Source organism: Balaenoptera borealis (genome assembly GCF_965194805.1).
Source record: "Balaenoptera borealis genome assembly, chromosome: 7".
NCBI classification, from domain to species: Eukaryota; Metazoa; Chordata; class Mammalia; order Artiodactyla; family Balaenopteridae; genus Balaenoptera; species Balaenoptera borealis.
The window spans coordinates 12,621,847-12,634,787 of NC_138864.1; the positions used below are offsets into that span (position 1 = coordinate 12,621,847).

The following is a 12,941-nucleotide window of genomic DNA, read 5'->3' on the forward strand; positions in this document are numbered from 1 at the left end:
GATGGGGCCAGCAAGGAGGTGACGTGAGATGCGGACAATCAATCGGGAAGATAGAGCCGACAGAATCCCTAATGGACAGGATTCCAAAACCCGGGGCGTCTCCAGTTTTCATCCTAACCACTCTGGTCAAGCTCCTCTTCTCTGTTAGGCCCTGACCTTGACCTAACTTTGGGCTGCCAAGAGCCCAGTTTTAGCAAGGAATCCTGCTAAGTGGCTTATGGAGGAGCTCCCACCCCTGATGTCCAAGTCCTTGGCTTACCCTACAGCAAGCATCCTCATCCTGGATATCTGACCAAGCTCCTCTCAGTAACTCTCTATCCACTGAGCCCCTCACTCTGCCCGGTGACCGAGAATCCTCAGCTGTCTTTGCTGTATCCAGAGTGGAGTCCAATCTCTCCCCACTTTTGTACTAGCCTTGAATAAACTCTTCCCTGCCATTTTAGCAAGTGTCCAGTGAGTAATTTCTCTTCACCAGCAGCAACTTGGAGATCGCAGCGTGGCCATTACAGCTCAAGCACATCCAGGCTCGTAGCCTCCATTACTAGGTGCCACCCGCACGCCCGCAGAGCACAGAACCCGTCAGACGTCTGGGCATTTCCAGAGCCCCAAGCCTGCGCACCCCACCTCTCCTCCTGCCCCTTCTCCTGCGCCCGCCTCTGCCCACGGCTTCCCGGTGGTCCAGGCTCCCACCCGCAGATCTCAGCTCTCCATGGTGACCGTGCTCCTCTCCCGGCCACTCTTCACACCACCCACCGGCTCGTCCAGCAGGAAGCTTTGCTCATCCAGGGCAGGGATACAACTTAACCTGCTCTCAAGGGGGGCCAGGGTGTGGTCAGGGGTATCCACTGACATTCTCTGAGGATGCCTGAGATTCAGAATCTGCCACAATTAGGGACCACACTCCACTCAGGGCTGGGATGGATTTTTTTTCCGTAAATCACAATGACAGACGTCACTCACTCCATGAAATTCTGTGCCCAGCAGCCCTGGGCTGTGCTCTTTCACTGTGGCCTCTGCCTGGAGGTGGCCATTCCCACCTGCTCAAGTGGCCCAGGACCCCAGAGCCCCTCCACTCACTAGGTCTGCAGGGGTGCACAGCTGGTCAATAGTGAGACTGAACCCCAACTTTCGTATTTCATTTCAGGCAGGCAAGATTTTTCCCTGTTCTTTTATAAAAGATTAAAAGAGCAGGAGGACACTCGTTAGTCAGAGAGAGACTAGTCACGGGGAATTGCAAACAACACAAACTCATCTTCCCTGGATTCTCCTGTTTAGGTGCAGAAATCACAAAGAGCCAAGGGCTTTCCTGGTGGCACAGTGGTTGAGAATCCACCTGCCAATGCAGAGGACACGGGTTCGAGCCCTGGTCCGGGAAGATCCCACATGCCACGGAGCAACTGGGCCCATGAGCTACAACTACTGAGCCTGCGCGTCTGGAGCCTGTGCTCCGCAACAAAAGAGGCCGCGATAGTGAGAGGCCCGCGCGCCGCGATGAAGAGTGGCCCCCGCTCGCTGCAACTAGAGAAAGCCCTCGCATAGAAACAAAGACCCAACACAGACAAAAATAAATAAATACATAAATACATAAATAAACAAAAAAGAGCCGAAGTGTGTCCATCCACTGCGCCCACCTGTCATGTAATGGGGCTGCTCTTTGGAGGAGCAGGGCCCATGCCAGGGCCCCGAGGAAGGACGGGGTGACAGCATTTTAGAAAATTACAGAACGTGTCCCGGGGTCTTTAAAACATCCACACAACCGTCTGTTTTTCAATTAAAATGGCCACGGAGTTTAGTCAAGCAATTTTTTTCCCTTTATTTTTGTTAAATAAGATTCCAGAAAGTATAGTGCAAACACTCAGTAGAAAAGTTGCAATTAAGAAATGTACATTCACATTTAACATTTCAGTCCATTCACTGTTTTTTTTTTTTCAAAATAAAAATAGGACAAATTATTCAATTACTTGTCTCAATTTAACAATCTTGGAAAAGACTGGTAGGTAGTCTACAGTGTTCAGTGGACGTAAAAATAGACCCGTATTGATTATACAAATCTATCATGAGAAGTTACCCAGTGATATTGAGTTGTTGCCCTTCTGGTACAGACATCTCATTTCCACGTCTAAAGAAGCATCCTCTGTGAGCTCTACTGGCAGGAGAACGTGTCACCCCGGCCCACTCTGTGCTCCCTGGAGGGACAGAGGAGGGCCGAGGGGTTCACACAACCCTTCTCAGTGAGTAGAGAAAATCCAAGAGCGGGCTTTGGGTTTACCTTAAACGAGAGTGGAATCTGCTGCTAAGAGAGGGTGGTAATCGGTACGTTATCTCCGCTTGTGCAAGGTGGGGTGCAATCAGTGAGAACGAGAGGTTGCGGGGGGGAGTTCGGGCCGAGGGGAGACACTGCAGAAGGAGTGCAGGAGCTGCACGGGCTCGGGGTCCAGGATCTGCTGTGACGGGACCCTCTGCAGCCAGCCGGCAGACAACCCGTGGTGGCCTGGGCCTCTGCCCCTTTGCACATGCTGCGTGGTTTGGAATCCAGACTAAGTTTCACACGATTAGGAATCTCACGGCATGCGATGCTGAGTGCAAATGCCTCGCGCGGCCACAGTTTCAACAGGGATGAAGGCAGAACCGCGTGCTGATGCCTGGGGAGTGCCGGCACCCCTGGCCTGCGCAAGAGGCCCTGGTGGCTTCCTCGGGATCCCCAGAATGTGGGAACAGTCCCCTGAGACATGTGCTTCGTGTCTGGGCCTGGGGTCGCGTGCGGGTTGCTGGTGGGAGTCGAGAAACAAGTTCTGGATGCCGGTGGGCCCACTGCCCACTGCTCGCACCACAGGGAGCGAGAGCCCCAGACACAGCTCTCTGGATGGCTGCCTGCACGCGTTCACCAAGCCCAAGAGGTGGACAGACCTCTCAGCGTGAGTCCAGGAATCCCTCTCTGCTTAAACGGCAGTTCTCAAGGTGTGACCGCCAGCTGTTTTGGAATCCAGCCCATCTGAAGATGAGCTGCCAGGAACCACGGGAGCCAGGGCCTGGGAGAGGCGGCAACACCTGTGCTCGGGTGGTGGCCAGTCCTTCACCATCCGCCGTGGGCCCTGTCTCACCTTCCGCGCATTCTCAGTGAAACCTGCTGCTGGACGTCCTCTGATCCCCAGGAAGGAACACTGACCGCCTACACCACGCCACAGCGTGACAAGGACATCGGAGGACCCTGACCGGGGGCTGGGGACTGGGTTGGCTCCTTGTAAGTGGAGAAGCGTGTGCAGTTTGGGGGCATCCGGGGGCCCCGGTTCTCCCCCCGGCTGATGTCAGAGAGGCCTTACGGAAGGAGACGGGACAACTGTCCTCCTCACTGAGGGAGAGTCTGTGTTTTCTAAGACACGATGGCAGGTGGTGCTACAGGACATAGTTCTAGGATAGAAAGGATGACAAGACAAGGCAGGGATTCTTCAGGCCCAACATTGTTAAGTCTTTGCTGGGGATCAGCTGTTAAAGCAGAGGCAGGGCTTAGCGGAGAGGACAGGCACGGTTTTACTGTCCCAACGTGAGGCCCAGCTGAGGACACCTCTGTGCCTGGGCACATCCAAGGGATGAGCTGTGGGGCAACCCTGCTGCCGGGGGACCCGCTTGGCTGCTCAGACCCAGCCAGCCAGGCACCACCACTACTTGTGTGTGCGTGAGCTAGGGGCTCCATCAAAACCAACACAACTTTGCCGATTTCGGTTAGTTAAGAGGTGCCGAATAGAATGGAAAACCAGGACTCAGTGCTGTGTGACTTTGTCCAAGTCTGTAACCTCTCTGAGCCTCAGATTCCTCATCGGCACCATGCGGAGCAGAACCACGCCTCCCTCTGCAGAATGTTTGGAGGCAAGGGGGAGGGAAAAGCACAGGACAGGTGTACTGTCAGCTGCCGAGCTAGATATGGGTCTTAGTCATGATCATTTCCTTAGTTTGTGGTCACACGAAAAGTCCACCAGAGACGTAGTTTAACTATACGGGAGAGCGACCTGGCCTTTCCCGGTGCTTATTAGTGTAGAACACACTGAGTCCAGGGAAGTGCAGGAATTTCACAAAGGAATGAAGAATTATATCTACATGGATAGTCACCATCAAGGGCTGAAGAAACTGGGCTTGCTGTAATCACGGGAGACCAGGGGGCTGCCACTGGGGTCAGTTTTCTGATTCCCAAGGTGTTTTTCCAGCCGGTTGTGACCCACACCCCCGAAGACCACCTGTCTATTGTTTTCTCTTCCCACGGCACAGCCCAGAGACTGAAGCCGGGCCTGCAAATGGCTCCCTGGGTAACTGGGAGGGAGGAGGGGGGGCCTGTCGGCTCCTCCCTCTAGAATTCCTGCACCAAACACCCACCTGCGGCACTCCCCGCAGACCTCCGTGTACACCGGAACCCCAAACACAACAGAAATAAAACGACCACACAATCAACAGAAAATGGGATCAGGTCAGTGCCTTGACATCCCTGGACTTTGTACTGATACTGTGGAGAGATTCCAGGAAGGAGGGGAGGGAGGAAGGAAGACTTTCTTATTCTCTAGTACTTGTAGATGGAGGCCCAGGCACCACGTGGACGCCGGCGGGGGTCAAGGCCGCCTCTGTGTCTGGCCCAGAAGCTGCTACCCCTGCCCTTGCCCTTACTCCTCCTTTTAAGGTCAGGATTTCTAGCGGAAATAGAGCTGGGTTGGGGCACTCAGGGGCGGTTTCCCCCGATGCCCTGGGGGGCAGCCATCTGTCTGTATCCCTAGTTAATTTGTTTCTTATATGAATCCATCCTAATTCTAGGAACAAATAATTGATTTTAATTTTGCTTACGCCATGCCATGCAAACACAACACACACACACACACACACACACACACAAACTTGGATTAAGCGTGGCCTCTGGCAGAAAAGTTATTTTTTATCTTAGTGAACAGACGTGTTATATTTTCAGGGAAATTAAGAAATACCAATGTCTGTTCCACTGCTGTAAAGTCGTTTAGGGAGGTCTAGCCCCAAATGGGGCACCTGAAATTGGCTTTGTTAATTTTACGAAATGGACAATGGAGAAGACAGATTTCCTCATCCCACCACAGGACCTGTCTCCAGTACGTTTGTGCACAGACGGGAGACAAAGGAAAACTCCCCGAATCCTTTCCAAAGCCTCCTGTGGCTTCTTGGAGGTGAGGGGTCCCCAGGAGCTCCCCTGTGTGCCGGCTGTCTGGGGTGCACCCGCACGGCCCCTGACCCGAGACCGAAATCTAGGTCAGGTTCCAGCAGCTGGGTCCATAGCTGGCTTGACTGGCCACCCTGCCGGCCATGCCTGCCCCAGCCCTGGCCACCGGGGTGCCCACTTCATCCTACTCTCCCACCCACACTGTCCCCCAGGCACGGGGCCTGCCTGTGGCTCCTGGCTGTCAGTCCACACAGAATCAAGGATGTCCTCCCGCCTTGGGGGACCGGGGGGTCAGGGGACAACTGCCTGGCAGCACTACAGGGGGGCCACCCACGCAGGCCTCGCACACCCGCCCCAAGCTCCTGAATCCATCCTGGGGAAACGCGCAACTCCACTCCCCGCACGGCCCACTTGGCCAACCCTTGGGCACCTGGCCTGGCCTTTGCTCATGACACAGGTCATGGGACAACGGGCCCTGTGTCAGCAGAGTCCCTCAGGTAAAGCCCATCTCCTTGTTGTCTCCCAAACTCAGTGTGGAGGCCCGAGCCGCCACGACTGGCCTCCCAACACCCAGGTGTGGGCCCCCATCCCGCCTGTTGACCTCTGGGCCTGGCAGCGCAGGCCCCAGCGGACCTTGAATCTGATTGAGACCCACCCCCAGCCTAAGGTCCTGTGAAGGCAGACGCAAACCCAGGACGCTGTATGAAGAAACGGCACGTCTTTCATCATCCACTACAGAACCGGGAGTATTGATTGAAAATGGGAAACGGCTAGCACAGACTTCCAACTTTCAAAGCAAACTGCAGCTGTGGAGGGGGGACGTCCGGACCCAGGGATACGGTCGTGTCCTCCACCTGCCAGTCGGCCACAGCTCACCCCTCATTTACTTCACCAAAGCAAATATTTTGAAACCAATTGCCTCTACGGAGTTTGGATTTGGGGGTTATTTTTGTTGTTGTTTTTCATTGAAGCCATTACAAAACCAAGGGCAAGTCAGTTTCCGGGGGGCTAGTTATACACAACCAATAGGTCTGCACACTCCAGAATGACAAGTGTGACAGCAGGTCTGTGATACCCCGGTAAGAGAACTGCTCGATGCAGGGCACACGCGTGTGAACCTGCATTTCCCGCGCGGTGCACACACACTTGGGCAGCGCTTGCCTTAGGAGTCATGCATGGGCGTCCCGGACAGGGCCTGCCACGTGGGGAGAGACCAGCAGGATCCCGAGACTCAGGGGATCACAGAACACGCTGTGCAGAAGGGCGGGCACACCCTGGAAATGAGACGGGTCCACTTGTCGGGGAGGAAACCTAGACACGGCTGACAGGCCAACCCAGCCCTTCCTTCCCGAGTGGCAGGTTAAAGCAGGGATTCAAATATTATATCTAGGTCGCTACTGGGACGATGGTGCAGTGTTCCTATCGGGGGGAGACAAAGAGAGGTGTCCCTGAAGGCTGGCCAGATCCTGTCCAAGCCTGCACATCAGCCCGGGTTTGGGGGTGTCAGCCCTCCAACAGTGTGCCCTTCAATTTGGGGAAACTTGTACACATGGCTTGTCTCTGAATCACCAATCTGCTTTGGACCACACCTGTCTCTACAGTTTAGAGTTATTGCTTCTAGTGACAGAAGGTATCGGAAGCCCTGGTGGCTTTGGAGTCCGATAAACACGGCAGGCTCGGGGTGGCTGGGTCTGCGGGGCGTGGGGTCCACCCTGCAGGACATAGACCTTGGAGTGGACCGGCCCAGGGTCAGGGGCCGTGGAAGTGTTTGACAGTTTGGGGCTGCGTTCTAATCTACTGAGGTCAGGCACAAGAGGCATGCGAGGGTCTCGAAGGGACACATGGATGGGGTCATTCCAAAGGGCAGCAGCAGCCTGGCCAAGCAGGGGCGATGCATCAGGAACCTCACGCATCGGCTAAAGTGTGCTGTTCACACGGGGCGTCGGTCTTACCTTCATTTTGGTCAGAATGGAATAGGCAGACCGGGGCGCTATTTACAGAGCATCTTAAAAGAAATAATTTAGAGAGAATCCTACTTGGAAGGCTCTAACATTTGTACATGAATATTGTACAAGGTTAAAAATAAATAAGGCAATATCATACAGTCTTATCACAAATAAAAAGGAAGTCATTGACCAAACCCCAAGGAACATTATGGCTGAACACGGCCCCTATGCCCACAGGAAGCAGGTAGGGTTTGGAACTGCTGATGATGAAGGAGGTTCTGCTCGTCGAAGGGGAGACCTCGCCGTTTCAGAACAGCCGAGGCCCTGATGGCTTCCCGCGGCTGCGGTGACAGCTGGCCACGCGTTCCGTGGCTTTGCCAGCACACCTGGTGCGGGGGGCGTCCCGCGGCTCTGTGGACCTGAGGTCCCGGCACAGCGAGTCTGGGCTCTCATCCCGGGGCTCAGGGTCCACCTCGCTCAGGGTGGTGTGAATTCAGTGCCTGTAGCTGTGGGATCGACCACCCGCTTCCTCAGTGGCTGATGGCCGGGGCGTCCTCACCTTCGACCGGCTGCGGCCCCTCATCTTTAAACAGCAACCTGGTGCTTCCAATCTTCCCGACTGCCCTGGCTGCCTTGTCCACTTCTGAGGGGCCACGTGGTCACACTGGTCACACTGAGTTTACTCAGATGGCCCAGGATCCTCTCCTCAGCTTCTGCCCCAAGCCCTGAATTCCCTCTGCAGAGCCCCCTTTGCCATGTGACAGAGCATATTCGCAGGGTCATGATCTCCTGTGCTGTCCACCCCCCTCCCCCCGCCCTGCCCTGGGGTGGAAGCTCGGCCACGAGGAGCAGGTGGGCAGCAGGGCCCTGGCCAGGGTCTCAGCCCCGCAGCTGGACGCCGGTGTGCACACCTGCACAGGCCGTGTGCTCACTGGGCTCTGGAGGTGACTCAGTTTGTGCTCTGTGAGGGGGGGAGGGGGGAGGAAATTCAGCTCCTCACCCAGGGCACATCCGAGGAAAGGCTGTCCCCCTGCCCACCTCCGTCACTGGCCCGTCCACATGGGCTAAGTGGCCGGCCCTGTCAGCTACACCCACACGGCCACGAGTCATACACCCACAACGGAGGCAGCCCGGGGGACACCACTAGCCACCCCCATGGGGCTCAGTCCAGAGTGAGCCCCTGTCCCAATTCTGAAAAGTCGGGACCCCCAGGGAGAGCGGTGAGGAAGGGGACCCCCAGGCCTGCTGACTGTACCGAGCAGGGTTCCCCTGCAACCCACAGAACCCTCCGGGCTGCTGTCGGAGCTTGGGTCTCTGCACGGCCACCCCCCTACTGACTTGCCTGCCCAGAACGTTCCCTCCAGTTTCAAGCTGCCCTCCTCCCTGCAGTCGAGAGCTGAGGTCTCCACGTCCAGCTATTTCTGGCCAGTCTCTTCGCACTGGCCCTCCCGGATCCCTGCCCACCCGCAGCAGCCCATCCCAGCATGGCCGCATTCTTCATCTCCATGGCAACCGCAGAGATGCCGAGGTAGGAGATTCCCAGACTCGCACAGAATGACTTGCAGCCACTTTCCCTGCAAACCGGAGCAGGGACATCTGTACTGACAGCCGTAAACTAACTCCAAATCTCCACGTCCAGGGGACTGGTTCTGCCAGAGAAACGCCTTCCATCCAGGAAGCTTTCTCATGGTTGTGAGGTTCACTTGTCTTCAAAATCAACAAAGCCTTGCACTGTTGTTCAGCGTACGGGAACCCAAGATGCCATGGCAGAGAGGTAAGAAATGACACCGACCACCTTCTCTCCTTTGAACAAACACAGTGACGTGGGCAGAAAAGGGAACGTCCAGGTTTTACAGGAGCCAATATGCTCAGCAGGGCAGGTGGAGAACGTACAGGTGGAACAGGAACTATGCTGGTCACAGAGATGTGGCTGCAGGGTCCCCCAAGAATTCCAGAAGACCTGCCTCTGGCTCTTAGCAAAAACCCAATCTTGAAGAAAGCCAGCGGCCGCCACTGCAGTGGGACAGGGGCTTCTTAGTTCCTCCCAAACCGTCCACCTACGGCCTGCCCAGCTCTGGCTCTGGCCAAGAGAGTCCTGACTCTTACTCTGGGCTCTGCAGGCCACCGCCCAGGGCTGGAGCTGCCCTCACGGGACCCACACAGCTGGGCTGATCCGATCCGTCTCAGGGCACACACGAGCTGGGCACCCCAGTCACTCTGCCAGACAGACCTCCAAGGCTCTCGCTGTAGCCTGCGGCCCTGGTGGACGTCCTGACGGTCCCGACGTCCAAGGCTGACCCGGCCAACCTCCCTCGGCCACCGAGAAGAGGATGGAGCAAACAAAGACACTGCTCAAGCCTCGGCGTCTGTGCAGTCCGGGTTCTCCCCTCGCCCGAGTCACTGCCCAGCTGCTTCGGGTCACGCCTGGACAGTCCCCCTTCCCCAGCCCGGCCACTGGTTCCCGGCCCTGCTCTGCTGGCCGGGCTGGTTCCTGCGGGAGCCCCGAGGCCGCCAACGCCCCGAGCATTTGTGCCCTGTGCCCCCAGCGGCCCGCGTGGGCTCCGCTAAGCCTCCTTCCCAGCTGCTCTGGGGGGCAGGTGGTGGCCTGGGGGGCAGGGGGCAAGCGCCGAGCCCTGCAGAGCCCCCGGCCCGGCTCTGACTGGGAGGCCGGCCGCAGGGGGCACCGGGGGGTGGCCCGTGGCCAGTCTGCTCTGGAGGCCGGCTCTCCCATAGGGACACATTTTCCGCTCTGAGTTCATGGACCTGTTTTGGGAGCCGCTTCCGTCGGTCCTGCCTTCCAGGAAGTATGTCAGCATCTCGCCCTTGCCCTTGACGCTGACTTTGCCTCGGCACACGAAGCGGTAGCAGCCCCGCCGCAGCAGCCGGTGAACTTCCTCCGTGACCTACAGCGGAGAAAGGCGGGCGTCACTCTTGGTCAATGGGGAGCCCACGGGAGGGTCCCTCCCTGACCTGCACTGATCACCCGATCGCCCGGCCTCTGGCCTCCCCAGGTCGGCCTGCAAGCCGGGTCCTGTGCCCCTCCTATGGTCACTCCGGTCACTCGGCGAGAAGGACGTGATCCTGCAAAGAAAGCAGGGGACTCAGAGGGGCCTCAACGGGGCCCTGGACAAGCAGGAGAAGACAGCATTCGCCATGGGGGCGCCCAGAGTGGGTGGGCGGGCTGGACGGGGCCCACACGGACCGGTCCTAGGGGCTGGGGTGTGAGCTCCGTGACCACCCCAAGCCCTAGCCGGACGCCTGGACACCGAGCTCCGGCTGTGGAGCCAGGGCCCTCGGCCCCCGCGGTAACCCCACACGTCTTCGAGCGTCTGGGACCGGCAGGTAGCAGCTCAGCTGGAAGCGGACAGCACCAGCTCCCATCCCCGGGGCTGGCACGGAACCCTCAGGGCCCCGGTGGGCTCACACCAACCTGCCAGGGACCCCTGGGGCCTCTGTGGGCCAACAGCACGAGAGGGCAGAGGGCACGTTCTCCCAGGGACAACAGGGGTGTGACTTAACTTTCCTGATGCTCGGGTTCCCGGCCAAGGGTTTAGCCAAAAGAATTCCTGCCTCGCAGAGTTATGAAAAAGGTAAAGGATAAGAAAGCACTTTCTAATAAGGTTCTGTAAACAGAAGAGGACACGATCATTTGGATTCTCCTCACTTTACACTGAAGGGGGAGACCACCTCTCTCCCCGTCTCCCCGACTCCCAGCTGCTGCTCTGAAAGTCCCCCCTCGCCCTCCCTCATGTAGTCACCCACCTCTGGCATCTTTATTTAACACCACTCAGCCCACCCTGAGCCCAGGGTCTCGCATCCCCAGGGTGTCAGTGCCCAGCAGAGCTGGGCAGAGGGGCTGCCCTCTTCCCCGCCGGCTTCGCCGGAGCCCTGAACCCACCCCCGCCCCCCAACGTGGCTCTCACCCTCGCTAACCGTCGGCCTGCTTCTTGCGTGCGACGGTAAGCGCCTCACAACGGACCTGGTCTGTCTCGCCACAACTTACCAAGGCTCCTGGTATTCATAAGTGTTCACTGAATGAAAGAATATAGGAACCAATGGAAGGAAGGGAGGGAGGGAGGGAGGTAACCAAGGCCTGCCAGAAACCTGGTGCCCAGGGCAGTTCAGGAAACAAAAATGACCACAGAACATCAGAACCTGCACAGCTCCCGGGACAGTGAAATCTGCCGATGGATCTAAAAGCGCTGGGAGGGGGTCCCTCAGCTCCCCTCATGGGAAAAACAAGCAAAACTGGCCGATCCAGTGTAGACAGAGGGCATGGAACAGAGTATGATCAACCCACAAAAAGAGGTCAAGGATGTATCGTTCCCCGTAATTAATTAACTCCGCCAATTTCTGTGGCTGTTCATCAGCAAGGCACTGGCTGGTGCTCGCGCAGGGGGCAGGGGGCTGCTTGGCGTTCTGGAGGAGGTTCCGCGGCCCCTCACCAGGGCTGCCGCCACCCACCCACCGGGATGGAGACTGGCAGGTGGGTGCCTGAGGCCTAGACCCTCACCAGGTCGGCTCCATCTCTTGGCCTTGGGAGCAGATCAGGTGGTCCCTCCCAGACCTTGTAAACGAGAAGAATGCCGTCCACTTACAAGAAGAGTGCCTTGGTCAGTTTGATGGTGACCATTACATTCACAAAGACTTGGACGGTCAAGAAAAAGTGGGGAGTGCTGAAACTCCCCAGGGTGCTGGCTGGTTGGTGGCCCCGAAGCTGCCAAAGACCCCGATCCAAGGCCACACAAGGGCCAGGGCCACACGGCCTCACTCAGTTCCCCAGCAGGGCTCAGCACACCCCAAAGTCCTTCGTGGAATTGAGCCACAGACTGGCCGGTTACACAGGGGAGATGCCACTGTCACAAAGGTCACCACTCAGATGTGGCCTCTGAGACACAAGGTGATCTCAGAGGCTTGCTACTGTGATAAAAGGCTCCATTTTGCTCTTTCCTTTCATGATTGAACCAACCCACAATCCATCTGTTCAAAGAGATCTGGCCTTCCTAGAACCCTGATGTCCAGCTTGAGCCCCAAGATACATATTGACAAAAATCTCTGAGTCTTATCCTTAAGGTGAGCTCTTTCCTTTCACTGTATTCTCTTGTCTTATGAAGAATGAGAGGTAACAAAATATCCAGATCATTGCACAAAGAAATGCTGGAGGTAAAGATGACCCACCAGCACATGCAGTAAAGCCGAGGTCTGAAGACAGGTGGGCTCGGGCCTGGGTGTCCTTCCGGGCCGCGTGGGAGCTCGGGCTGCACCGCCCCTGTGCATCTCTCAGCCTTGACATTCGAGCCAGGAAGTCCCAGGCTGTGAATCAGGGTGGTGTAGGATGTCACCGTGGGGGGCCCAGAAAGGGTCCAGGTCAGGGGCTCAGAGACACGAGGTCCCCAAGAGGCCGAGAGGGAGTCCCCTGTGAAGTCTGATTCTCAGCCACCTGCGGGAGAATCCCTGTGTCTCTGGAGAGGCGGGCTGGGAACTCTCTCTAGAGTTCCCCGTGAGGCCTGGCCAGCAGTGGGGGGGACCCACCCTGCAGCCACACCGACCCCACTCTGCCTGAGACAGAGTGCTGGGCTCCCACGGAGACACTTCCCGGGAAGCACCTGCTTGGTCCTCAAGTTGACGGCCAAGGTGGAACCTGGGTATCGTCACGGTCAACCTTCTCTTGGCCGCTGTACTCCTTGGAAAACGGGGCCCTGGGATGCCCCGGGGACTTTAGTCTGCTCAGAACTCTCTTGTCTGCCTCTCCTGGGACAGCAGGCGTGAGGAGGGGTCTCCTTTTTAGGAATTTTGACACAGAAGAAAGAAGGCTCCCAGCTGAGGAC

At 57.2% G+C, this 12,941-nt stretch overlaps 1 protein-coding gene across 1 annotated transcript in view; it reads right to left on the reverse strand.

The window, feature by feature from the left end:
• Positions 1–1,788: 1,788 nt before the first annotated feature.
• Positions 1,789–12,941, reverse strand: part of ADCY1 (adenylate cyclase 1) — a gene marked incomplete at its 5' end in the record, with an annotated part of 131,093 nt that continues 119,940 nt past the window's right edge. Inside the window, one exon of the mRNA XM_082400198.1 lies at positions 1,789–10,016. Coding sequence (XP_082256324.1) covers positions 9,678–10,016 — 339 coding nt within the window. The 3' untranslated portion in view covers positions 1,789–9,677. The remainder of the gene's footprint in view (positions 10,017–12,941) is intronic.